This window comes from Emydura macquarii, unplaced genomic scaffold (genome assembly GCF_026122565.2).
Source record: "Emydura macquarii macquarii isolate MOO-44397 ecotype Brisbane River unplaced genomic scaffold, CSIRO-AGI_Emac_v2 contig_3511, whole genome shotgun sequence".
Lineage (NCBI taxonomy): Eukaryota > Metazoa > Chordata > Testudines > Chelidae > Emydura > Emydura macquarii.
Window position 1 is genome coordinate 661,599 of NW_027133648.1, and position 25,683 is coordinate 687,281.

Here is a 25,683-nt window from a genome sequence, read left to right on the forward strand (position 1 = left end):
TGGGCATCTTCCGGTCCATAGCCAGGCAGCCACGGGTGGCCAACAGAAGGAACAAATGGCGGCAGGTAAGGCATGCGGCGGAAATGGGCAGGCTAAGAGGGAATTTGAAGAGCAAACATCCAAAGACATCAAAACAAATAATACAATATTCTAGAGGGGTCGCCGTGTTAGTCTGTATACAGCAAAAACAACGAGAGTCCTGTAGCACCTTAAAGACTAACACATTTCTGCGGGCATAAGCTTTCGTGGGCTGCAGCCCACTTCGTCAGATGCATGAGGTGGAAACCACAGCTAGGAGGTATATAGATACATCCAAGGGTGAGAAACAGAACAAAGTCAGTTCAGTTAGGGTAGAGGAGGCCTGTTCACAACGGGTGATTTAGAAGATGAGAATGTATGAACAGTGACAATTACTTGTAATGAGAGAACCATTCCAAGTCCCCATTCAGACCCAGTCTGATTCAATACTTAAATAGTACAAAGCAGTAGTTTTTCTGTAGCACCTTAAAAACTAACAAATTTCTGTGGGCATAAGCTCCTCCCGGTAAAGACGAGGTGCTGTCAGCGGCTGAGGTGTACGAGAGGAGGTGCTGAACAAACTGGTAAATAGGGAACAACAAGTCAGCAGAACAAGATATTTGTCTGCCCAAGAGTCCAAGGGGCTGAAAGTGGCTGAGCTGCTTTTGTTCAAGCCAGCTACTACCGCAGAGAATTGGAAGGTGGCGAATCCCAGCTCAGGGACTGGGCTGTGTGAGGGCGGCGGAGCAAAGAGTCCATAATAAATGCAGGGGAATGCACATTGGAAGGAATAATTTGAATTCCTCATACATGTCGGTTGGGTGGGTTCTAAATCCGCTAGCACCCAGGAAGACATTTGTGGATCTGTGAAATCTGTGCTCCGTGCTGATCAGAGAAATGAGATGTGTTGAGTGGCATAAGTAGTGGGATGGAGAATGACACTGAAAATGTTCCCCTGGCTTGTGGACCTGTCCTTCTCGGGACACTGTTCAATTCTGCTTACCCCGAGGGTTGGTTCAGAAGCAGTGACAAGAAAGCAGAGGCCTGGCAGAGGTTGGGACTGTTGAGTTTAAAGAGGAGACATGAACTATGAATGGAAGCCGGCTGCTCCTGTTTGCCCTCTCAGAATGCTAGACAAGGCAGGGCATGCTCGGGGAAAGCAGTACATCCACAATGCTTTGCTCTTCTAGTGTGGTTGTCACGGATCCAAAGGATAGCTGCCCCACACGCTGCTCTGGAACCTCTTCGTGTGCCAGACCCTCTAGAAGTCTGACGCTTCCTCCTAGGTGGGCCACACAGCTTCCCTGTCTCCTTACAGTGGACCTCTGGGTCTGCAGCCCCCTGCTTCACACCATGAGTTCCAGGCAGCTAGTCCCACAGAGACAGACCCTGAGGGGGACTTGTCTGCTCTGCAGGGCTCAGTGTGCCTTGCCCAGCATTTGTAGTGACACTCACACAGCATTGTCAAAGCAGCCGGTCAGCTGGGACACAGCCTAGGCCGGCGTTCGGTTAGCATAGAGCAGGGAAGGTTAAAGCACTGTCCATTCTGGTCAGCCCAGATCCCAGCCAAGCTGTAGTGATCCCTCAGTTCAAGCTCTGTCTGTCTCGGACCTCCTTGGTCAGACTCCAGGTGGGAACCCCAATTCTTTCCTGCAGCCAACTCATCCCCATCTCACATCTCTCCATCTCCAGCCTTTTCATCTTGAGCTGGGGATTGTTGCTCAGCTTCCCCAAGGAGAGACGGAGCACTCCGCTTTCCTCCGGGGCGCTGGTGGCTAGGTGCCAGTGTCTTCTCAGATGCTCCATTGATAGGAGAGAAACTAAGGCCCACGAGTCAACCTGCCTGGAGAGCAAACAGTCCACATCCACCCATTGGGCAGCAGTATAGCACATCGGGGAAACTGAGGCACAAACAGGACTTGAAAATATTACAAAATATTCCCACTTACTTGCATTGGCCATTTGGGTCCCACATCGGGTCCCTGGAACAAGAATCTTTTGGTTAACAGCATCTGTTAGGGCTGCACTTGTGCCCCTGTGTGTCTTCACACCCTCCCCCTGAGGGCAGCGAGGGGGTGCAGCTCTACTGCCTTGGACGAGAGCCTGCCCTGCTTCCCATGGGGATTACATCAGACAAGTTACCCGCTCCGTTTCCAGGCCCTTGGTGGTTTGCTCTTCTTACCAGGCTGCCCTGCTGGCAGCCCTGCCCCGTTTGGGGCGGTGAGCTGAGGTCCCAGCCTGCTGCAGATGCCGTGTGGGAGTTGGCTTTGCCTGGGAGAGTCCTTGCCCAGTGTTCAGTGTTGGCCTCTTTCTGTGCTACGCTCTGCCCTCTAGAGCAGTCCGCGAAGGTGGCACTGGACTCAGATCCCTCCCACCACACCGTCCCCTCAAAGCGCCTTCGCTGTCCCAGTGCACCAGGACTCTGTCCCACAGTCTTCTGCCACCAGTATCAGTGTGTGGGGGGCACATCTCCATCGGGGAGCCAATCCTGGTCTCCAGGACCAAGAGTGTCAGCTGCTCTGCATCCTGTTCCCACTCCCAGCGTCGCTGTGGCCTCAGCCTTCCTTCTTGGGCCAAGAAGAAAACGAGAAGCTGGGAGTCGCACAACTCTCCCTGGCCTCAGGAACCCAGGTCTGGGCTCAAGGTGTCGACTGGTATCACAGGAGCATCCTCTGCGCACCTCACTACTGACAGCCGTGGCATTGGAGCCATTCCAAGGCCTGGAGGAGCAGTAGCTTGTGCTGACTGCGATGGCTAGAGATCCATGGCAGGCCAGAGGGACGTGTTGATCGTCACATCTGGCCTCCAGCAGAGTCCATGGAGGCGCATCTCATACAGGGACTCCTGCATCCAGCCTGGCACTGAGCTAGGGCAGGTCTGTCAGAGGCTCCTGGAGGATCCACCATCATGTCTGTTGGTGTCAGTGTCTTGACACCTGCATGGTGTGGTAGTGTGCTAACTGTCCAGAGCCCAACCGCAGGGAGATTGCACCAACCCTCTGCCCTAGCAGCCTCCTCCAGGAGCAGTGGGGGCTCCAGGGTGTCCTCACTGCCATCCGGAGTGGGGACTGAGGCCCCCCCAGGGTCCTGCCCTGCTAACACTTGCATGGCCCCCTGGATGACTCCTTCCTGGGCCCCTCTGCAGTCTTATCCCTGCAGATGTGTGGCCTTATTGGGCAGTGTGGGCTTCCCATCCCATCTCCCAGTGCCACGTCTTCTCACAGACCACCTAGATCCCCCTTCCCGGTCCGGTCTTGGAGCAGACTGGGCAGAGGTGGTTGGGAAAGAAGAGGCCTGGGAGGACCCTGATGATGACTTCACGTGCCCTGATGCAGCAGTCGCCCCTAACCTTCAGGACCTGTCAGGCAGGGTTGCCAAGACTCTGGAGTTGAGCTGCTTGATGGCGCAGGAGAAGCTCCACAGGCTCCTTGACACCCAGGCAGCGTGGCTATGCCCATCCTTGAACCAGCCCAGATCTGAGCGTGTCCTAGCCTCAGTCCTTCGCCTTGCGAGGAGCCCGACAGCAGGTACCGCTGCCACAGAGGGGCTTGGAGTACTTGTGCTCCCACCCAACCCAGGCTCTCTTGTGACCTCAGCACCCGCAGAGGTCTCCAATTCCACAGGTCCTCCAGAAGCCAGGCCAGTGAAGAAAGACCAAACAGTTGGAGCACCAGAGAAGAAAGGTTGGCTCTTTCAATGGCCTCCAGGTGTTATTGCCAGATATCCGCCCCGCTGGCTCACTCTCCTCCTGGACAAATGCCCACAGAGCCCCAGGCCACAGCTCAACGGAATCCTTGCCAAGGTCAGCGGGTGCAAAGATTTCCCTACAAGCTATGACGGACTCGCCAGAGACGGCAGCCAGCTCATCACGGCTCTAGTCTACACCTGCCAAAAAGGTTGAGGCCCTTCCCCTTGAGGGTTCTGAGCTCTTCAGCTGAAAAATCAGCGATGCTCTACACGCCCTCAAGGACTCGGAAGTCACTCTGTTCCCTGGGCCTCTCGGTCCCAACTACCGAAAGGAAGCTGTTTTGTTACTGGGGCCAGTTCAGACAGTGCCAGAGGTTCTCACAGCCCCTAAGAAAACACCTGTCACTGGCGTTCCTGTCCAGCTCTGCTCACTGTGCACCCAGGACAGAGATGCAGGTTTGACGGACAGCTCGGGAGCCCCATTCTTCTGCTCACCCCAGAACTTTGGCCCCATGCCCCCTCTTGGCAAGCACTTGCCCTTGTTTTGTAGGCATGGGCGGCAGTCACCTTGGACTTGTGGGCTCGCAAGATAGTCACTAGCGTTATTCCAACTAGTTCCAGTCTCTTCCCCACTCCTCTTCAGGGACGCATCTCACGAACCGTTGCTGAGAAGAGGGGGGCCTTTTTACTCCATTGGGGGCCGTCAAGGAAGGGCCTCGGCCATTTTGGGGCCAGGGTTTCTCCTCTCATTGTTTCCCCAACCCCTTCTTTTTGGGCACATGCACTTGATCCTGGACTTACCGTGTCCCAACAAATTCACCCATCACCTCAGGTTGGACGGTAACCCTGCCCTTTGCTCCTCTCCATCTCCACCCTGGATCCTCAGGATCAGTTCCCAGCTCTCGACATGCAGGGCGCTTACGTACACATTGCCATGCATCCGGCTCAAGGGAGTATCTCCGGGTCACAGTAGGGGCAGCAACCCTCAATAGATCGATGCCATTTGGCATGGCTATGGCTCCAGCCGTCTTCACCATGTGCCTAGTAGTAGTGACAACCTGGTGCAAATGTCGGGGCACATGCTGTGGCTAATGCAGGAATTTTTGGTAACGTTTTTATGAACAATATATGTGACTCAGTTTACCCACTCACTCTGTATTGCTGCCTGCGGAATGCAAAGGGGTTAATTTCCTCTCTGGGAGAAGGAGAATAAGAGCTTGATGTTGGGGCAGATAGGCTCATCTGGGTGGTGTGGATGCAGTGTGGAGGCCTGACCACATATGGAACTCTGCAGAGACGATGGAAACCTCAGCCCCGGAAGATTAGTTTAAATGATTGGCAGCCAAGGAAGCTGAAACGTGAACCCAGCGTGGCTGCAGCCGGAGGCAGAGAAACTGAAGTGTGAACAGCCTGGATGTTAAGTGTGCAGCTGCCGACATGCAGACCTGCACAGCTGGGGACAGACAGGATGGCGTGGAGTCAAGGGGCAGCTGCTTCCGCCAGGATGGACTCTGTCTGAAGCTTGGCTTCTCCATGCTGACCTCAGGACTCTGAGTCCAGGTGACAAATAAATGCTCTGTGGTTCTGAGCTGGCTGCACGGCAGATACCAGGAGTGTTACTCCCAGAAGGAGTGAAGTCTCTGCAGGTGTCTGCATTCAGCCCAACCTGCCGGGGAGCCACAATGAGAATCACAGTGTGCTGGAACCCGAAGGCCTAGTGTAGATCTGTGGGATGTGCTCTTGGGAAAGCTAAGCCTCGGGCGTGGCAAATATTAGGGCTCCCCCCCCAGAAAGGGCATGGAGGCTGTGGCATAGCACATCCCTGGAGAGCCATGACACATGCACCTGTTGACTGGCTTGTCCAGGGCAGACCCCTGCAGGACATTTTCAGTGCTTGAACCACTGTGCTCAGTCTTTCTCATGCTTCGAGTTTGCAAGTGAACCATTCCAGATCCACTCTGTGACCCAGAGGTCTCTGGATTCCAAATGAGCAACAGCCTTCCAGCCTCCGGACAGATCCCAGCACGTCCTGAGGCTCGTCTCAGTCCTCACCACAGCCAGGGTTTGCTGAAGGCTGATGGGGCGTGTGGCTCCTGCATAGCACCTCTTTCCTAAATTCCCCTGGCTGAAGGCAGCCTGCCAGCCCAGCAGACACAGCTGTGCCATCTGTCTCCCTGTCCGCACTGAGCGCCCTTCCATTCACCCCTTCCTGCAGCAGTGTCAGTGACAGGTGCTTTTGCACTGGGTTGGGGAACGCCCCCAGGTCTGTGGGCTGTTCAGTCACTTGTTCCACAAAGCCATTGGGGATCAGAGCAGGGCTCTGGGGAAGGCTTTTTGCTCTCCATATCCTGACAGGCAACACCATGGGCCGTGTGCTGTGTCAGCAGGCTGGATGGGCCTTGGTCGTCTCTGTTCTGGAAGCCATCCTGTTCTGGAGCTGTGTCGCAGGGCACCTGCACCCTGTCTCCCCTTGGGGGGTGGGGTGTGGACCCTGTGGCTCTGCAGTTACTCTGTCTGGCTGTCCTCAGCCTCAGGGCAGAGTGGCCAGATTCAATAGCTGCCTTCCGGTTCAGGGTTGGGTGGCCTAGGGGCCTGAGTCAATGGAGCCTCCCCTGCCTCCGGGATGATGTGGCCTGATGGCCAGAGTCAATGGCTGCCCTCCGGTTCAGGGCTAGGTGGCCTAGTGGCGTGAGTCAGTAGGGCCAGCCCTGCCTTAGGGCGATGTGGCCTAAGCGCCAGAGTCAATAGCCATGCTAGGACGTCTAGTGGCCTGAGTTAGTGGGGCTTCCCCTGCTTTTGGGGCAGCATGGTCTAACAGCTGGAGCCATTGGAGCACCCCGCCTTCAGGGCAGCGTAGCCTAATGGCCAGAGTCAGAACGACAGCGTGACCTCGGTCTTTGGGGCAGTGTGGCCTAACGGCCTGAGTGCTCTACCAGGTCCTAGCCCAGGGCCCTGTCAGTGACCCGTGAGTGCCACTGTGTCAGTGGGCATCCAGCCGAAACACCGTGCTTCATCACAGGCCAACAGGTAGCCTTCCCCCTGGGCCAGTTCCTATCCTGATTCCTGAAGCCTCTGCCCAGGCATCTTCAGGGTCTCCGGCTCCTTCGCCAGGCACAGCAGCCTGTGAATCCTGGGGCTTCTGTGGAGCATGCCCAGCAGGGGAGGGGGCGTGGCTTCTGCTGCCGTCTGTCCTCTCATCTCACAAGGATCATCAAGGAGAGAGAATCAGCAGCAGAAAGATGCAGCTGCAGTGAGCTCTTGCAGTCCTGGACAGGAGGTTTCCTTCATGCTTTCTCCAGGTCCTCTCATCTCCAGGATCATCAAGGAGAGAGAATGAGATGCAGCTGCAATGAGTCTTGCAGTCCTTTCTAGGCAACACAGGTGTGGTTCACAGACCTGCTACACATGTCCATGTGGCCCTGCTCCCACTACCAGACATTCGGATCTTCTGTCTTGGAAGCAGGGGCAGAGCTTTCAAGTCTCTGCAGCTGGCCAAACGGATGTTAGTTCACTGAGCATCACCAACAGCTTGTGCTCCACAGATGCCTGTCGCATCCTTATCCAAAGCGGGGAACCCCCCACCAGCTCCCTCTGTAGGAGGGGGTGGAAAAGCTTCTCTGTCTGGGGTACTGAGACGCACCTTGTTCTTGTATATGCTCCTGCGCCAAGGACTGAACTGGTTTGCCCTCACTTCAGTCAGAGTCCCCGGGCTGCAGGTCTGGGGGGACCAGGAAGGATTGTTCCCTTTATCACCCATCTCTCTAGATGGCTTTCTTGGTGGCTGTCGCCACAGCCAGAGGGTTGGTGAGCTGCACGCTGTTATGGCTACGCTTCCGTACATGGTAGATTCTGAGGCCCTGCCCCAGGCCTTCGTCAACGTATGTTCTTGCTTCCACCTGAACCAGTCAGTTGCCTGAACTGATTCCTTTCCTGAGCCCCATTCTTCTCTGGGGGAGGCTCAGTTCATACCTTGGGTGCTTAGAGGGCCCTTTCTTTTTACCCAGATAGGACAAAACCACTCGGGTAGTCACCCTGGTTGTTTGCAGCCCACGGTGATATTTCGAGGGGCCAGTTTTTTCCCCAGAGGTTATTCGGGTGGATCAGCCAAGTTTTGTTATGAGCCGCAGGCCCCTCCCTTCCCATGGGTATCTGAGCAGCAGCTCCTTTAGCAAACCTTAGGAATGCACTTACCAAAGCAGTTGGCAGGGTTGCATGGAGGAGCTCAGTCTGCACTTGACGCAGTGTTATTCCCTAGGTCTGGCTGGCTCCCTCGGACTTCCTTTGGGAACTGCTCCCTCATGGGCGGCTCATCAGCGGTGGGGATCCTCACTGGTAGTAAGAGAGAAGGTTGTGCAGATCCTGCAATCTGCCCTGCTCTCCTGAGCCTTCCCAGTCCTGCTTGCCCTTGCGTCCGTGAGGGTACGGCGTGCGGACGAGGCTGCATTCCCTGTATGGCTCTGGGTGGGGCTGCGTGTGGACCCACAGTGCACAGTCCCAATGGATGCTGCTGGCCCCGTGTGTGCCCCAGCCCTGGGACCCACAGGGACAAATGTCACCAACAGCTGGTTACTGTGCAGTCAGGGTCATTCTCTACACACTCGGCCTGTGGAGCTCTCTGCCACGAGACCTCCTGCAGTGCGAGAGCTGAGCACAAGTCAGACAAGGGTCAGATCTTCCTCTGGATACAAGCACATCTCTGGCAGTCACAGGGAGGGTGAAAAGAAAGCAGAATGAACCGAAAGCTGGGAGGGCTCTCTGCCTCCTGCTTTGGCGTGTTTGCATGCTCCACTGGAAGGGGTGGAGAACTGCTCACTACAGGAGCTGCCACTGGGCTAGCCGGGCCTGGCCTGAGCTACTCTGGCTAGTCCTGTAGTCCTTCCAGAGAAGCCAAGCCTGCTGCAGTGCCGCGAGCGGCATCCCAGCCCGGGGAGAACATGGCGTCAGGGTTGTTCTGAGCTGTGGGCGTCCAGCTGCCTCAGTGCCTTCCTTTGCAAGCCCTTCTCTGAGCAGGCGTCCCCGGGGCCTTAGGAACAGGCTGATGTGATGTCTTCAGAGGGGCCCTAGCATGCGAGGTCACCCAGTGCGAGCACAGCCCAGGGGTGGTGGTTCTAGCCAGGCTGGGGGCAACCTGCAGGCGGGTACCAGTCACTCCCCAGCTCACCCGGCGCACTCTCTCTCTCTCTTGCTCTCAGGCCACCAACGGTGGAGGAGCCTTCAGTGACTACTCCTCTTCCGTGCCCTCCACTCCCAGCATCAGCCAGCGGGAACTGCGGATTGAGACCATCGCTGCCTCCAATACTCCCACACCCATCCGCAAGCAGTCGAAGCGGCGCTCTAACATCTTCACGGTACGTGTGGCCAGCGACAGGCCAGGCAGGCAGGCGAGGGGAGGAGAGAGGAGGGTGGCCCCATCGGCACCACGCTGAGGCGAAGGGGGGGGGCCTCGCTCACAGCCATTTGCGTGCTGAGGCCACTGAGCATATTGTAAATTCTGTCAGTGTGTGGGGCAGAGAGGCTGTGGGGAGAACGATGCCGTGTGTGTGCGTGTATCCTCTGCGAGTGTGCATGCATCTGTGTGCGTGTATCCTCTGCGAGCGTGTGCGTGCGTGTGTGTGCATCCTCTGAGTGCGCACCTGTGTATGCTCCCCATGGGGGGAGGGCGGAGTGCAGCACTGGTGCTCTTTTCCCAGTGCTCTCCCTGGGGCCCTGTCCCCGGAACAGGGACTGACGTCCCCGGGGCTAGGCTCTGTTCTGCACTGGCTGAACGGGTCGGGCACACTCTGGCAGGGGCTCATGGGCAGTGGTGCTCAGCATTTGGAGCCCCTCCTGCATCCATGTGCAACTCTAGCAGGGCACTTGGGAGCTGTTGTGAGATCTCTGCTGCTACGTAAGGGCGGGGGTGGGCATGTCTGAACCAGGGGATTGAGGAACCCCCCAGCTCTGGGACATCCTGGGGAGACAATCTGGGGACATTTACAGCTGTTGTTGTGCTGGTTGTCTTTGCACCCCGTCACTCAGTGCACTCTGCATCCCCATGCACACACAGTCACCCCACTTGCCCAAGGCACCTATGCCTCCCCACACATCTCCCATCCACCCGCCCGCTGCGCCCCGACACCTGTACTCCAGTGTACACACCCGCCCACTGCGCCCCGACACCTGTACGCCACCGCACACACCCGCCCGCTGCGCCCCGACACCTGTACGGCACCGTACACACCCGCCCGCTGCGCCCCGACACCTGTACGGCACCGTACACACCCGCCCGCTGCGCCCCGACACCTGTACGGCACCGTACACACCCGCCCGCTGCGCCCCGACACCTGTACGGCACCGTACACACCCGCCCGCTGCGCCCCGAGACCTGTACGGCACCGTACACACCCGCCCGCTGCGCCCCGACACCTGTACGGCACCGTACACACCCGCCTGCTGCGCCCCGACACCTGTACGGCACCGTACACACCCGCCTGCTGCGCCCCGACACCTGTACGGCACCGTACACACCCGCCCACTGCGCCCCGACACCTGTACGGCACCGTACACACCCGCCCACTGCGCCCCGACACCTGTACGCCAGTGTACACACCCGCCCACTGCGCCCCGATACCTGTACGCCAGTGTACACACCCCCCCACTGCGCCCCGACACCTGTACGCCAGTGTACACACCCGCCCACTGCGCCCCGACACCTGTACGCCAGTGTACACACCCGCCCACTGCGCCCCGACACCTGTACGCCACCACACACACCCACCCACTGCGCCCCGACACCTGTACGCCAGTGTACACACCCACCCACTGCGCCCCGACACCTGTACGCCACCACACACACCCTCCCACTGCACCCCGACACCTGTACGCCACCGCACACACCCGCCCACTGCGCCCCGACACCTGTATGCCAGTGTACACACCCGCCCACTGCGCCCTGACACCTGTACGCCAGTGTACACACCCTCTGCCTCCCAACTGCCCCACACACTCATTTCTCCAGTGCACACACCCGCTGTCTCCAACACTCAGAAACCCATGCACACAACCACCTCCCCAGCGCACACCTCTCCCCCACGTGCACCTTCCAAGCACCCTCGTCCCCAGTGCGCACAGGCCCCGCCATGGACCCTGCTGTTCCCCAGCACCCGCCAGCACATTCTCTCCCTGCACCTTCTCTCCGCACAGGCCTGCAGATTGTCTCGCAAGGTCATGCTCACTGTTGTGCTCCTGTTCTAATGGGCGTTCTTGCTCCCTCACTCGCCGTTACTGTCGTTCATGCTCCAACTTGCCGTCGTGCGCCAGTGCACATGTTCTCTCATGCCTCTCACGCTCATCCTTTTGCTCGTCCACGCACCCACTGGTTCCGGACTCGCCTTCAGCTCATCTTCACGCTCTCCCTGTGGCTCTTGCTGGAGCTCGTCAGCTTGTGGCGACATGTCCATTCTGGGGGTCACGCTTAATCACTCTGGAAGTCATGAATCTGGGGCTCACGCTCGCTTCCCCTCTCTGTGCGGCTGACACACGGCCTGTCTGGGTTCTCACTCGCTTGCCCTCTCTCGGTGGGGCTCACGCTCGCTCAGTCTGTGGCTCACGCTCGCTTGCCCTCTCTGTGCGGCTGACGCGCTCTGTCTGGGTTCTCACTCGCTTGCCCTCTCCCGGTGGGGCTCACGCTCGCTTGCTCATTCAGGGGCTCACGCTTGCTTGACTTTGTGCTGGGGCTCACGCTCACGCGCTCATTTTGGGGCTCAGGTTTGCTCGCTGTCGCGCTGGTGCACGCACGTGACTCACTTGGGAGGCTTCGCCACGTTGGGGGGTGGTGGCGGAGCAGCAGCAGGACTTGACGGCGCTGGTTTGCCCTCTCCCCGCGGTTGGGCTGGGCAGGGAAGTTTGTCCAGCCATTAGTGCCCACTGGGCAGCCATTGTGCATGCTGCCAAGCGTCCCACCCCGTCCCAGTGTAGTACGCAGTGTCTTTGCAGAGGGAGGGGTGAGGCTTGATCCTTCTGGGTCGCCTGGCCCCTCCAGGTGGGCGTGCAGGATCTTGCCTAGGTCTCTGGTGCTGGGGAGAGACACTGAGCACCCTGCTCTGGGGGCAGCTGCGGCCCAGCGGCAGCTCACATGGCTCCGCGCTGCAGTTTGTTCCCTGGAGTTTCATTTCCAAGCCTCCTCCCCTTTGGCTCGAAGTGCCCGGTTGCCTCAGGCCTCTCGTCCGCTCCGGGTTCCCTGAGTGAGGTGCGGACCAAAGGGTGTGTGTGTCAGTGGCCACCAGGTGGAGACAGACTCCCGTTCTCAATCTAGCACTGGAGTGTAAATCCCCAGCTCAGCCTGCTGCTGCCTCCGGCTCCATGCTCAATGGCCGGCCTGTCTGTCTGTCTGTCTCCTCTGACGTCCCTGTCGCTGACAGACTCATGTCCGTGTTCTAAGTATAACTTGCCAAACTCTTTATTCTTTCGATATTTGCAGATATGTGCCACTGTTTCCAACTTTTCATCTACAAAAAGGCCTTTCCAACTCCTTCCAAATTAGAAGATCCAGGTGGTTACACACGGCACCTCTGTACAAATTCTCTCACTTTTCATTGCCTCTCCAGGGCCGGATAAGGGATGGGCACTGGGATTGATCTAAGATTAGAGGCTCGCCCGCCCGCCCTCCAGCCAGCATGGGTCCCCCTCCCGGAGACACGCAGGAGCCTTTTAACCCCCCCCATGTAAAGTCTAGGAAGCGCTGAGACGGCCTGCGCCTGCACTTTAAGCTGGGACTTTGCTGGGCCTGCTGGATGCTGTCTAGGCACTTTCCGTGTTCCGGGGATGCCAGGTGGACGACCCTCATAGGATGGAAAGATCTGCAGAGCCACCAGGACCAGGGCGACGGCAGCAAGTGGAGATGGATGGGCCAAGGGACTCATTAGCGCCTGCTGCTAGCACTCCGGCCCCTTCCTTCCTTCTGCATTTTCCTGCAGCCTGCATGGACTTCTGCTCCTCCTTCTCTTCCTCTTCGTGGCAGAGCAGCCATCTGTGTCTCTTTAATTTCCTCTCTGTCACTTTCCTTGTTTTATTCTGGGCCCGAAAGCGAGTGGATTGGTGTCCAGACGCACGGGGCAGATGTTCCTTTCCAATCCAAAGCACATGGGGAGCTCCCAGACTGAGGGGGCTCATAGGACACAAGGGAGAGACTTTGCCGCTGCCCCTCTTCTGCCATTGTTGTGATTCTGAATGTATTGATTGTGGTCCATGCCGTGTATGACTTGATATTTTCCTCTGTCTTAAGCACCTTGAATGAGTTCTGCTCGACAGACTGTATATTTCATATTGTATTTATTGGAGTTTGCTCTCTCATCACAGCCATCCTCCAGGATGATCCGATCCCGCTATAGACTCTCTAGATGTACGATAGATATTTATTGTCCATGCTCTTTTGTAAGGGGTTGGTGACCTGTGCTACTTTGTATGGTGCCAGTGTGTTCACAGAATAAATCTGTTGGATTAGTAGGAGTGTGAGTTCCTTTCACTGCCTTGGCCTCTCCTGCTTCCATCCATGCTCCGCGCACATCCCATGCTATTCCTGTCTGTGTCACTTTGTCTGTGTGCCCTGAGGGACTGAGGAGTCAGGGACAGCCCTTGCTGCTGGGAGAATGGCTCTGGGGCAGGTGTTAGACCTGGTTTGGGGGCTGGCTGGGAAGCTTGCGAGCAGGCGTGCTCTGGGGAGGCCAGGATCGGAGTCTGACCACAGCGTCTTTAGAGGGATGGGGAAGATGGGTTCTCTTTGAGCTCAAAGACCCTACCCTGGGGAGTGTGCGCTGGCCAGGCCTGCCGGCGCAGCAGGGAGAGATGTGAACTGCGCGTTACCTCTTCCCCTTGCCCCTGTGTCTAATGCGCCTGTCTCTCTTCTCTTCCAGTCTCGAAAGGGTGCAGACCCGGAGCGGGAGAAGAAGGTGCCGGAGTGTAAGGCGGACAGTATCGGCAGCGGGCGGGCCATTCCCATTAAGCAGGTTCGGATTCCCCTCCCCTCTAACCAGGAGAGCACCGCCCTCTGGGGCAGGGAGCCTCAGGCCTCCGGAAAGAAATTAGGGCTTCTCAGCCTGGGCCAGGGGCTTGGGAGAGGGGGGTGCCTGCAGCATGGAGATGCCTGGGGGGCCCTCTGGGCTAGGCCACGCAGGTGTCCAAGTGGTAGCAGAAGGAGTGTCTGTCGCAGACCCATTGTATGTTTTCATGCAAGTGTCGCTGTCACCAGCTCTGCGTTCAGCGTGCGTGTGTGTGTGTGTGTCTGTGCGCGCGTGCGCACCCCTCACCTGTGCCCTCCTGGCGTGTGTGCACCTGTGCGTGTGCCATGCTCGTACTGGTACTGATGCTTCCCAGCAGAGGGCAGCAGAGTGCCGCTGCGGCTTAGCCGCCGGTCCCAGGGTCCCCTGGCGGCTCTGGCCACGGCTGAGGACACGCAGGCCCGTCTCGGGGAGCAGCGCGCAGGGACTGGGCAGGGCTTAGCTGTCACCTGCATGGCCAGAGTGAGCCACATTCGCGCTGGGCAGCTGCGGTTCTGCTCGCTCCTTTGGGGTCGCTGGAGAGATGGTGAGAAGTGGATCCGGCCTCTCTGCTCTGCAGCCACGGGCTAGGAACTGAACTTTGTTCTGTGGTTCTGAGGACAGGGTCCAGGGGTGAGGGATGGTGGGGAGTGGGGCCAGGCTTGCTCCAGTTCATGCCTGCAAAGGGAAAGAAAGGGGGCAAGTATCATGCTCTTTCCATAGCAGCTCTGGTGGTGAAGATGGGGCCAGGTTGGGGGCAGTCGTGGGGAGGGGCAGCCAGGCCAGCTCTGGCTCTCGGGGCGGGGCGGGGGTGGGTCTGGGGTTGGCACTGTGGTGACGGGGAGGGATTGGGGGTAGCTCTGGTGCTGGGGTGACGGGGAGAGGGTCTGGGGTTAAACTAAGGGCTGGGGGAAAGCCGACAGGTGCGGTGGAGCACGTGGTTTGGACAAAGACATCCCTTAGGGGAGGATCTATTAATGGAGATTCTCTATATCCTAGTAAGGGGGAGAGGATGGAAGAGGATAAAATATGGGCAGGATCTGATGAGAAACAGTCCAATGAAAGAGTCCCATTCAATTACTTCACATAATGGCAGACAGCTAACAAGTGACAATTTTTTTTAAGTGCTTATGTACAAATGCTAGAAGTCTAAATACTCAGATGGGTGAACTTGAGTGCCTCGAATTAAATGAGGACATTGATCTAACAGGCGTCACAGAAACTCCTTGGTGGAGTGAGGATAACGAATGGGACCCGGTAATAGCAGGGTACAAGATACATTGGAAGGACAGAATAGGTTGTACCGGGGGGAGTGGCACTGCCGCTACTCTCACACAAAGGCGCCCCCCCTTTCCCAGCCGGGTGTATTCTACGGTGGGTTTGCAGGATCTTTTACTAGCGAGAGAGCCTGACACCGTAATAACCTTATCCTCTGTTTATTGACACTTACCACACACAGTACACATGCAAAGCATGTAATGCTATGCTCACTAATCCTGATCAAGCAAGTGGACTAAACCAATGGTTCCCAAACTGGGGGGTGGGACCCCCTGGAGGGGGTGCCAAAGATTACAGGAGGTCCATGAGGCTTCAGTACTATTGAGGTCATTTAGCCCCCCAAGCTCCGTGCCGGGCACAGCCCCCCAAACTCCATGCCGTCCGGAGCAAAGGAGCACCCTCGAACTCCGACTGGCAAGAGCAGAGAAGCAGAGAGTTGTGTCGCGGGGCGCCCCCCTCCCCCGAGGGAGCAGCAGCCCCGAGCTCCATTCTGGCTGGAGCGGAGGAGCAGCTCCTCTCCCAGCCCCAAGCCGGCTGGGCCCCTGACCGAAGAGGAGCAGCCCCATGCTGGTGGGAGCCTGGAGCAGCCCGGCCAACCCGCCAGTGAGGCATGGGAAGAGGCGGGGCCACGCGGGGCGTATGGTGGCAGCTGTGCCAGGGAAGGCTTCGCGTCTTACGCAGATAAGAGTCATTGATTAGTATTATGATGTAATTTAGTGTTGCTGTTGTTATCGTTATATGTGAGTATAGGGGTTTATGGACGGTGAGGTGGCGGGGTGCGGAGGGTGGGCGGGACACGTGTTTTACCTAGTCTTAGCTAGTAGGGCTTTCACTCAAAAGGGTTGGGAACCACTGGACTAAACCACCAGTGGGGCCACTGGACGATGGAGATGCTAAAGAAGCACTCAAGGAAGATAAGGCTGTTGTGCAGAAACTAAATGAATTCTTTGCATCGGTCTTCACGGCTGAGGATGTGAGGGAGATTCCCAAACCTGAACCATTCTTTTTAGGTGACAAATCTGAGGAACTGTCCCAGATTGAGGTGTCATTAGGGGAGATTTTGGAACAATCTGATAAATTAAACAGTAATAAGTCACCAGGACCAGATGGTTCCACCCAAGAGTTGTGAAGGAACTCACATGTGAAATTGCAGAACTATTAACTGTGCTGTGTAACCTGTCATTTAAATCTGCTTCTGTACCAGATGACTGGAGGATAGCTAATGTGACACTAATTTTTTTAAAAGGCTCCAGAGGTAATCCCGGCAATTACAGGCTGGTAAGCCTAGCTTCAGTACCAGGCAAATTGGCTGAAACTATAGTAAAGAACAGAATTATTAGACACATAGATGAACACGATTTGTTGGGGAAGAGTCAACATGGTTTTTGTAAAGGGAAATCATGCCTCACTAATCTACTAGAATTTTTGAGGGGGTTAACCAGCATGTGGACAAGAGTGACCCAGTGGATATAGTGTACTTAGAGTTTCAGAAAGCCTTTGACAAGGTCCCTTACCAAAGGCTCTTTAGCACAGTAAGCTGTCATGGGATGAGAGGGGAGGTCCTCTCCTGGATCAGTAACTGGTTAAAAGATAGTAAACCAAGGGTAGGAATAAATGGTCAGTTTTCAGAATGGAGAGAGGTAAATAGCAGGGTCCCACAGAGGTCTGTACTGGGACCAGTATGGTTCAACATATTCATAAATGATCTGGAAAAGGGGGTAAGTGAGGTGGCAAAGTTTGCAGATGATACAAAATTATTCAAGATAGTCAAGTCCAAAGCAGACTGCGAAGAGTTACAAAGGGATCTCACAAAACTGGGCAACAAAATGGCAGATGAAATTCACTGTTGATAAATGCAAAGTACCGCACATTGGAAAACAGAATCCCAACTATATGTATAAAATGATGGGGTCTAAATTAGCCACTACTACTTAAGAAAGATCTTGGAATCATTGTGGACAGTTCTCTGAAAACATCCACTCAGTGTGCAGCAGCAGTCAAAAAAGCTAACAGACTGTTAGAAACCATTAGAAAATGGATAGATAATAAGACAGAAACTATAGTAATGCCACTATATAAAGCCCACACCTCAAATACTGCGTGCACATCTCATTGCCCCTATTTCAAAAAAGATATATTGGAATTGGAAAAGGTACAAAAAAGGGCAACAAAAATGATTATGGGTATTGAACAGGTTCCATATGAGGATTGATTAATAAGACTGGGACTTTTCATCTTGTAAAAGAGACAACTGAGGGGTGATATGATAGAAGTCTAGAAAATCATGACTGGTGAGGAGAAAGTAAATAAGGAAGTGTTATTTACTCCTTCTCATAACACAATAACTAGGGGGTCACCAAATGAAATTAATAGGCAGCAGGTTTAAAAGGAACGAAAGGAAGTATTTCTTCACACAATGCACAGTTAACCTGTGGAACTCCTTGCCAGAGGATGTTGAGAAGGCCAAGACTATAATGGGATTTAAAAAACTAGATAGGTTCATGGAGGATCAGTCCATCAGTGGCTATTAGCCAGGATGGGCAGGGATTGCTGTTTGCCAGAAGCTGGGAATGGCCACGGGGATGGATCACTTGATGATTATCTGTTCTGTTCATTCCCTCTGAAGCACCTGCCATGGGCCACTGTCAGAAGACAGGACGCTGGGCTAGATAGACCCCTGGTCTGACCCAGTGTGACCTTTCATATGTTTTTATGTGAGCGCTGGAGTGACAGGGAGGGGACCGAGGGTTTGCTCTGGCTCTGGGGCAGTGGGTGTAACACAGGGAGACCATGGAGGCGAGGGTGGCTCAGGCTCTGGATAGGAAGGGGGACAGATCACTTTGACATCCAGATCGTGCCCTCCCATCTCTCCTTGTGTAGGCCCTGGTCACTGAGTCCTTTCCTCCCCCTGAAGTGGAGCCTGACCTGCGGTCCCCGTGGGCTGTTTAATCCGCTGGTCCTGTTAGCTGAGGGAGGGCCTTGCTGTCACGTTCCCTCTTTCTCCCCCTCCAAAGTTTGTGATGCTGGCTGTGTCTGTCAGTCCCGCTCGAAGGGTTGTTTGCTGGCCCTAGTTATCCCAGCCCCTCTGTTTGTTTGGTGCAGGGTGCAGGTTGATCAGCCCCAGAGCTTCCCTTTGCTCAGGTTTATCGATTCCTAGGCCAGCAGGGGCCATTGTGATCATCTAGTTAGATCTGCATAATGCAGGCCAGGCATCTGCCCCCCAGTTATTCCTAGACCAGCTCTAATCCCCCCCCCCCCTTTAGGAAGCAGTGTCAGATGTGGGTGGGTACTTAGTGGCGGGATATGTGTGTGGTGCCTTGACACCCGTGCAGGTTGCCAGGTGGGAGGGGGCAGGGAAAGGGCTAGCAGAATATCTGTGCTGAAGCAGGGACAGGCAGACACCATGGTGTAAGGACGTGCTTGTGCCCCTCGGTCTATTCATGAGACAGCCCCCAAGATTGGCTTACATCATGATATTTTACAAAATACGGCCGTGGAGGTGGTTTCTTTGCCTGCTGGTTTCTGACCCTTTGGGGTCAGGCATTCCAGCTTAGCGCCACAAGCTGTACAGAAAGAAACTTCCCTTTAGAAAACCCTCTGAGAGCTGCAATGAGTCGGAGTTCGCTGGTCTGCAGGAGCTGGGCTTTAAGAAAAGCACCCCGTACTGCGGGAATCGCAGTAAAATCAGGAGAACAGGCAGCTTGTAGAGGCTAAGGCACCATGGTGCCAGGCACTGTACAACACAGGCCAGAGCCAGTCCCTGGAGAAGGACATTTGTCAGAGGATTGGTTACCGCTGTCAGATGGCAGTGCTGAATGTGTTCAGGTACGGCGGGGCAGGGGGTAATGTAAACTCCTCCGTGGACAGATCCTGCGCAACGGCACCTGGGGGTTGGGCTTCTTTCTGGAATAGCCCCTTGTGGAGGAACCGGCTGGCCTGCACTGCTTTCCCTCCTAGAGCCAGGAGTGAGAGATGCCTCCAGGGTCTCTCCTGGAGGAGCCCATTGCTGCTGAAATGCTGGCCCAGAAAGAGAGGCGTTGGCAGCCTGCACACACACTGTTATCTCTTTGTCAGAGGAGTCACGGAGCCGGTCTCCTGGTCGGACCCTTCAGAGGGGCGCACACGGCTTGGATCAGGGCCTTCCGTTCAGTCCCAGCGGGTCCCTTCCTTCACTCGAGGCCCCAGAGGTTTCTCCGATGGCTCCAGCTGTGTCGCGCCTCTGATCACTTGTGAGAGTGACTTAGGTCCATGTGGCTGATTGGCAGCACTGACCCAAAATGCCAGTTACGGCTTCCAGCTCCTCCTCGACTTTCCCAGCAGGCCATGGAGGCTCTGCTTGCGTTGCACACGGCCTCTGCTGTGGCTGCTCCTTGTCTCTTCGGAGTGGTAGCAGCAGATCCCAGAGAGGCGTTGCCACGCACAGCTAGTTCAGCAGTGAGTGCTGGGGCAGCGGCCAGGCTCAGGGGATTCCCCCACCCTTCGAAGGGATGGCAGGAAATACCCTTTACTGTTTCTCTGGCCCCGTCACCACAGCCTTGGAGTGACTCATGCTCTGTAACAGGGTTACTGCATTCGTTCTTACTGTAGGCAGGTGGGTGCTAGCGTCAGAGACCTGGGACCTACAGGGACCAGCCCAAGGCCACCCAGGGAGTAACGGGCCAAACAGGGACTTGAACCCAGGTCTCCTGAGACCCAGAGTAGAGCCTGAACCACTGGACCATCCTTTCTCTAGGCAGCACCCACGATAGGCGCTCACTTGAGACAGCTCTCCTCTCCCGGGCAAACACTGGCAGCCCCAGGTGCTCCTCAGGCAGGGGACTCCTTGCTCCTCTGGGAAGCAGCATTTCTGATGTCTCTGCAGGCAGGTGGGACCACTGGATGCTGATACATGGGGCTCTGGGGACCATGGTCCCATTTTTCTTCTGCATGGTGTTGTGTCACAGTGAAGTGGTGGACCCAGGAAATGAAAGAATAGGGCTCTGCCCTAACCACACATCCCGTCCAGGGCCCCGTCCCGTGAGAATCTGCAGCTACCCTTGTGCTGCTCACAAGGAGAGGGCCTGCCAGAGCCTTACGAAGGCAAACGGAAGGAGGCTAAGATCCACTCTTCTGGTCTGTGGTGATGAGCCTGCCGTAACCTCCGCAGGTGCATCGGAAGGATCAAGTCTTGCACCCCACACTCTGCGTGAAGCCGTCTGCCTGGTTCAGGGCTTCCTGCAGAGAGCAGCTGATGCCCCAATATTCCAAGTGCGAAAACGAGAAGCGAGCACTGCCTCGGCGGCCGTTCTGCGTCAGGAAGGAGCAGAGAAGCACAAGCCTTGTAAGCACTGCTCAGCTCTCCTCGGGAGTGCTGCAGAGGGGAGTGAAGATCTCGGTGAATATCAGCTCGGCAGATGCCCGCCTCTTTGGAGCGTTCCCACTAGTGTGGATTAGGTTGAGACTGGATGGCTGTTTAATGGTGGTGGTGCTGAAGCCCCCTGTACTGAAGCAGAGGCACTGAGGAGGGTTATGGGGTGAGGAGAGAGGTGGCTGGGAAGGCCTCCCTCGGCTGCTCCCCAGAGTGCCAGGCCGGGGCCTGCGGAAGCAGGATGTTTGGGCCTTTGTCTCAGTCAAGTCCGCCTGGTCAGTGCCAGGCCGGGGCCTGCGGAAGCAGGATGTTTGGGCCTTTGTCTCAGTCAAGTCCGCCTGGTGACCAGCTCTGCGTCCGTGGTGAGCCTGCGTGAGTGGGCTGCATGCTCAGAAAGGAGGATGGCGAGGAGAATCCCAGGAGTGAGCTTTGGGGCTGCTTTGCCCAGTGGGGACGGCTGCCGTAGCAGGGAGCAGCACGCTCCGGAGGAAGCCTGTGGCGGCCACTGAGCTCTGCTTATCCCAGCACGCCTGGAGCATTGCTGTAGTGAGTCCATTTTTGTCTCTCTCAAACCCCAGTTGCAGACTGCTGAGATGCAGGGACCCAACTCCTCTGGCCCCCCGCATGAGACACAGGAGTCCAGCCTCCCTAACCTGCGCCAGCTCCTCCTCTGCCCTGGGTGGTAGCTGCAGCCTCCTGCTGGTGTGCGTGGTGCTGCATTCTAGGCTCAGGCTTGTTCCTGGGCCCATCCCCAAGCCCGTCTCTGGATGGGGGAGGAGCTTTGTGGCCGCTTGTCACTGAGAACTGGGCTAATTGGGCCGGGAGGCTGCAGTTTCCCAGCTGGTTGTTATGGGGAGCAAACCTGCATCAGCTTGCTCCTGCAGATGCTGCTGTTGAGTGCAGAGTCACATAGTCAGCTCAGGGCTGGGTCCCTGGCCCAGCTCTGGTCGGGCTGTGTTCTTCAGTGGAGCCCAGAGCCGGGATCTGGGATCATGCTGGGAGCTGAGATTACATTTAAATTGCCATTTGCATTTTCCAATCAATACACGACTTTACAATTAAGTTTGGTGTTAAAATTCTTAGCGAAAGTGAGTGGAAGGGAGATTTGTGGAGTGAACGAGTCCTTTGGGGGCCATTGCTGCTCCCCGCCTCATTACACTGCATATTGCTGCTGCTGTTGCTGCTTTTACTGTGCACACCCAATCCAAACACAACACCCCGAGACAAACACACAGGCCAGCATCGCAGGGCAGGGGAGGCGCGTAGGAGGGGGTCGTTCATCCCTAGTGGCCTCTTCCCGTCTGTGACATTCACACTGGGTAAAAGGCGCTAGCAAAGATCCGGGCGCACAGAACTCCCCGGAGCAGCCTGTGGGTAGCGAAGGTGTAGGGGTGTGGCTGTGCACATCCTGGTGTGTGACCAGTGTGAACATAGGATTTTGTGGGAGGTAGCGGGTGGGGTGCATGTGGGGTTGGGCATTCTTTGGGGGAGAGGGGAGGGAAGGCAGCATGTGCACAAGGTATGTTCAGGAGTGGGACGTGCTGGTGCAGAGGTCTCCAGCCCTTTGTGATGGGTCTGCAGCTGGGTTCACATGTGGCTGCTGCATCTCACCTGGGCTTTGTTCTTCTCCTCTCTCCTTTCTCTCCTTTCCCCTTTCTCTTATTTCTTCTTCTGCACAGTATTGGGATTTTGCTCCATTTTTCAGGAAAACAGAAAAAACTGGATCTCCCTAGGGCCTTCTGGGTCCACCCCACACCCTGTATCATCACAGTGGAGAACAAGTCCAGCCACAGAACACGGAGCCCCACTGTAGCATCACAAAAACCTGGATCCAGCACTTGCCTCCTCCCACTTTTTTCTCCAACCCTCACAACTTCCAGTGCCTCAATAGAGAACAAGTCTCTCTGCGTCCATTGCCCCAAAAATGTCTGGGCCCCCGTGTCCCAACCCAACCGCGCTGCAAAACCTGGATCTAGCTGGATCTTGTGAAGTTTTGATCCCGAATCCTCCATTTGTCCAGTCTAAATAAAGAGCAAGCCCAGCTGCTGCAGACTCCACTGGAAATATCTGCAATCTGATGCATCCCAACTCAGGAGTCCTGGAAAAATGTGTCTGATACCTGCCTTCTCTGTACCCAGCTCCATTTTTGGATTTCTCAAGCACTGGCTCGTGTGCTGGGATTTGTTGTGGTCCAGATTTGCATAGTGGGTTAGGGGCAACTGCATTTATTGTCTCTCTAGAGCAGTGGTGCTCAAGCTATTTACCACTGTGGGCCGCAAAGGCAGCTCTCTCTGTGTGTCATGTGGGCCGCAGCCACACAATATATTTAGACTACCGGTCTGGCCCTGAGCATGTCCAGTGGGCTGCAGCTCTGTGCTGATTGGGCCGCGGGTTGAGAACCACTGCTCTTGATAGTACATTTTTGGGGTTTGAGGCCAGAATTGACGAGGTGTAGCAGGACACAGGTAATAAATAAATATTTTTGCAATGCTGTTACACTGAGACATGTCAGGATCCAGACTTTTCAAGCAGAATAGGGGAGTTACACTTGGTCTCTGTTTACATGGTAGAATTTTTGGTTTGTAGCAATTATTAACAGAAAGCCAGAAGAGGCCATTATGACCAGAGAGTCTGACCTCCTACATAACACAGATCAGGGAATCTCACCCTGTGATTCCTGAGTCAAGCCCATAACTTCTGGTTGAGCTGGAGCTGGTCTATTAGAAAGAGATCTGGACTCCAAGTGATGGAGAATTCACTACGTCCCTAAGTCTGTTGTTCCAATGGTAAAACCCCTCATTGTAAACGTGTGGTGCCCTGTTCTAGTCTGAATGTCTCACTTCAGCTGCCAGCCGTCGGCTAACATTCTGCCTTTGTCTGCCAGAGTAAAGACTCTCAGCTATCAGAAATCTCTGCTCCACGTAGGTACTTGTAGATCCCAAGATCAAGTCACCCCTTAATCTCTTGGATAAACTAGATTGAGCACCTTTAGTCTCTCACTATAAGGCATGTTTTCCAGACCTCAGATGATTCTTGTGTCTCCTTCCTAAATCTTTTCCAATTTGTCAACATCCTTCAGCAGTGTGGACACCAGAATTGGACACAGTATCCAGGCATGGTTTCACTAATGCCTTGTACAGAGGCGGAAGCATATTCATACTTCTACTTGATATTCCCTTGCTTATACATCCATGGATTGCATTCACTTCTTAGCTACAGCATCACACTGAGCGCCTTTGTTCTCTCGATTTCCACCAGGACCTGTAAGTCCCTTTGTGTGTCACTGCATCCTGTACCTTTGGCCTACGTTCTTTGTTCCTAGATGTAGGACCTTAGCATTGAGCAATACAGATAGGCTTGTACAACTGACTCTCCCCAACATTTACCTCTCCACCAATTTTGTGTATGTTTTCCCAGAGCAGTGATAAAGATATTGAATAGAATTGGGCCAAGAACTGGTCCCGGCGGAGCCACTCTAGAAAGGCTTCCATTGGATGATGATTCACTGTTTGCGGTTACTTTTTGTGATCTATCATTTAACCAGTTTTTACTCCATTTTTATCAGCTACATTGATTTTGTACAGTAGTAATTTTTTAATCAAACGTCATATAGCAGTAAGTTCCGTACAGAGGTCTAAGCAGAGTATGTCAACACAATTAACTTTGTCAACAAAACTCATGAGCTCATAAAAAATTAGTATCAGGCTTGTCTGACCAGATCTATTGTCCATAAAACACTGTTGATTGGCATTAATTACGCTGCAGTCCTTTAATTCTGAACTAATTTCTTTCCATATTGGTCCTTTCCATAATTTTGTCTGGTATCAGTGTCAGGCTAACTGGCCCGTAGCTATTGGAGTCATCCCTTTTACCCTTTTTAAATATCGGCACAACGTTAGCTTTTTTCCAGTCCTCTTGGACTTCTCCAGTGTCCCAAGATTTGTTAAAAATCAACATTAATGGCCCAGAGACCACCTCAGCAAATGGTTTTAGAACTCCTGGGTGCAAGTTACCTGAGCCTGACGATCTGAAGATGATTACCTTCAGCAATTAATGTTTAACATCCTCCCCAGTTCTTGCAGTAATAGGAAGTATTTCCTTAGCATTGTAAACTGTGAGTAATTCATAGAAGATGAGGGTTGGCAGGGACCTCAGGAGGTCATCTACTCCAACTCCCTCCTCAAAGCAGGACCAACCCCAACTAAACCATCCCAGCCAGGGCTTTGTCAAGCCGCACCTTAAAAACCTGTCAGGATGGAGATTCCACCACCACCCCAGGTAACCCATTCCAGCGCTTCACCACCCTCCTAGTGAAAACGTTTTTCTTAATATCCAACCTTGACCTCCCCCACTGCAACTTGAGACCATTTTTCCTTCTTCTGTCATCTGCCACCACTGAGAACAGCCTAGCTCCATCCTCCCTGGAACCCCCTTTCAGGTAGTTGAAGGCTGCTATCAAATCCTCTATCCTTCTTTTCTGCAAACTAAACAAGCCTAGTTCCCTCAGCCTCTCCTCATAAGTCGTGTGCTACAGCCCCCTCATCAGTTTCCCTGCCCTCTGCTGGACTCTCTCCAATTTCTCCACATCCTTCCTGTATTGGGGGGCCCAAAACTGGACATAATACTCCAAATGTGGCCTCACCAGTGCCAAATGGAGGGGAATAATCAGTACTCTCGATCTCGATCATCCAGCTTCTTCCCAAATACTGAACAGAAATATGTATTGAACACTTCTGCCTGCTCTGTATCACTGTTGGCAGTCTGTGTGACACTGCATGTATGTGTGACTGTGTTGCCCAGGATGTCAGATACTTGATCTTTCCCGTGGAGTTTAGGCAGTGGGCCTGGGCCCCAGAACTGGCTTGTTCTAGCAGTGTGGAGGTCTTAGATCAGATTTTTGCAGTGCTGTTGAGGGAACAGCTAGACTTGTTCTCTAGTGAGGTTGGGGCATTTTGGGATTTGGACCCAACCACTAGCTAGATCCAGCTTTTTCCCCAGACTCCCTTTTTCAATCTTGTTTTGTTTCCCAGTTCTCTCCTTGCCTCCCGTCCTGGGAGGTGCTGAGCACTCCTGCTGATTTGGCTGGGACACCTTGAAGGAGGCCCTTTTCAGTATTGCTCTCTGCAATGCAAGCCTCTGGCTCCCATCTCCCTCCCCTGGCGGAGCTGAGCACAGGTCTCCTCTTGTCTAGACTAGGGGAAGCGCACTGTGTGTTTGCACAACTGTGTTAAAACCATCTACACTAGGTGCGAACTCCTTCTGTGGATGGTGCTTGACCCCAGGCTCCCCCCCACTCAAGCCTAGTCTACACTTAAGTTGACAAAGCCTCAGCGCTCAGGGG

At 54.9% G+C, this 25,683-nt stretch overlaps 1 protein-coding gene across 2 annotated transcripts in view; it reads left to right on the forward strand.

Moving 5' to 3' along the window:
- Nucleotides 1–25,683, forward strand: part of AGAP3 (ArfGAP with GTPase domain, ankyrin repeat and PH domain 3) — a 190,427-nt gene that overhangs the window by 82,140 nt on the left and 82,604 nt on the right. Inside the window, exons 8-9 of one of the 2 annotated variants that reach the window (XM_067535720.1) lie at nucleotides 8,897–9,052; nucleotides 13,595–13,687. In XM_067535720.1, coding sequence (XP_067391821.1) covers nucleotides 8,897–9,052; nucleotides 13,595–13,687 — 249 coding nt within the window. Of the gene's footprint in view, nucleotides 1–8,896; nucleotides 9,053–12,162; nucleotides 13,191–13,594; nucleotides 13,688–25,683 lie in introns of those variants that run through there. The other variant, XM_067535721.1, reaches the window with a different exon arrangement.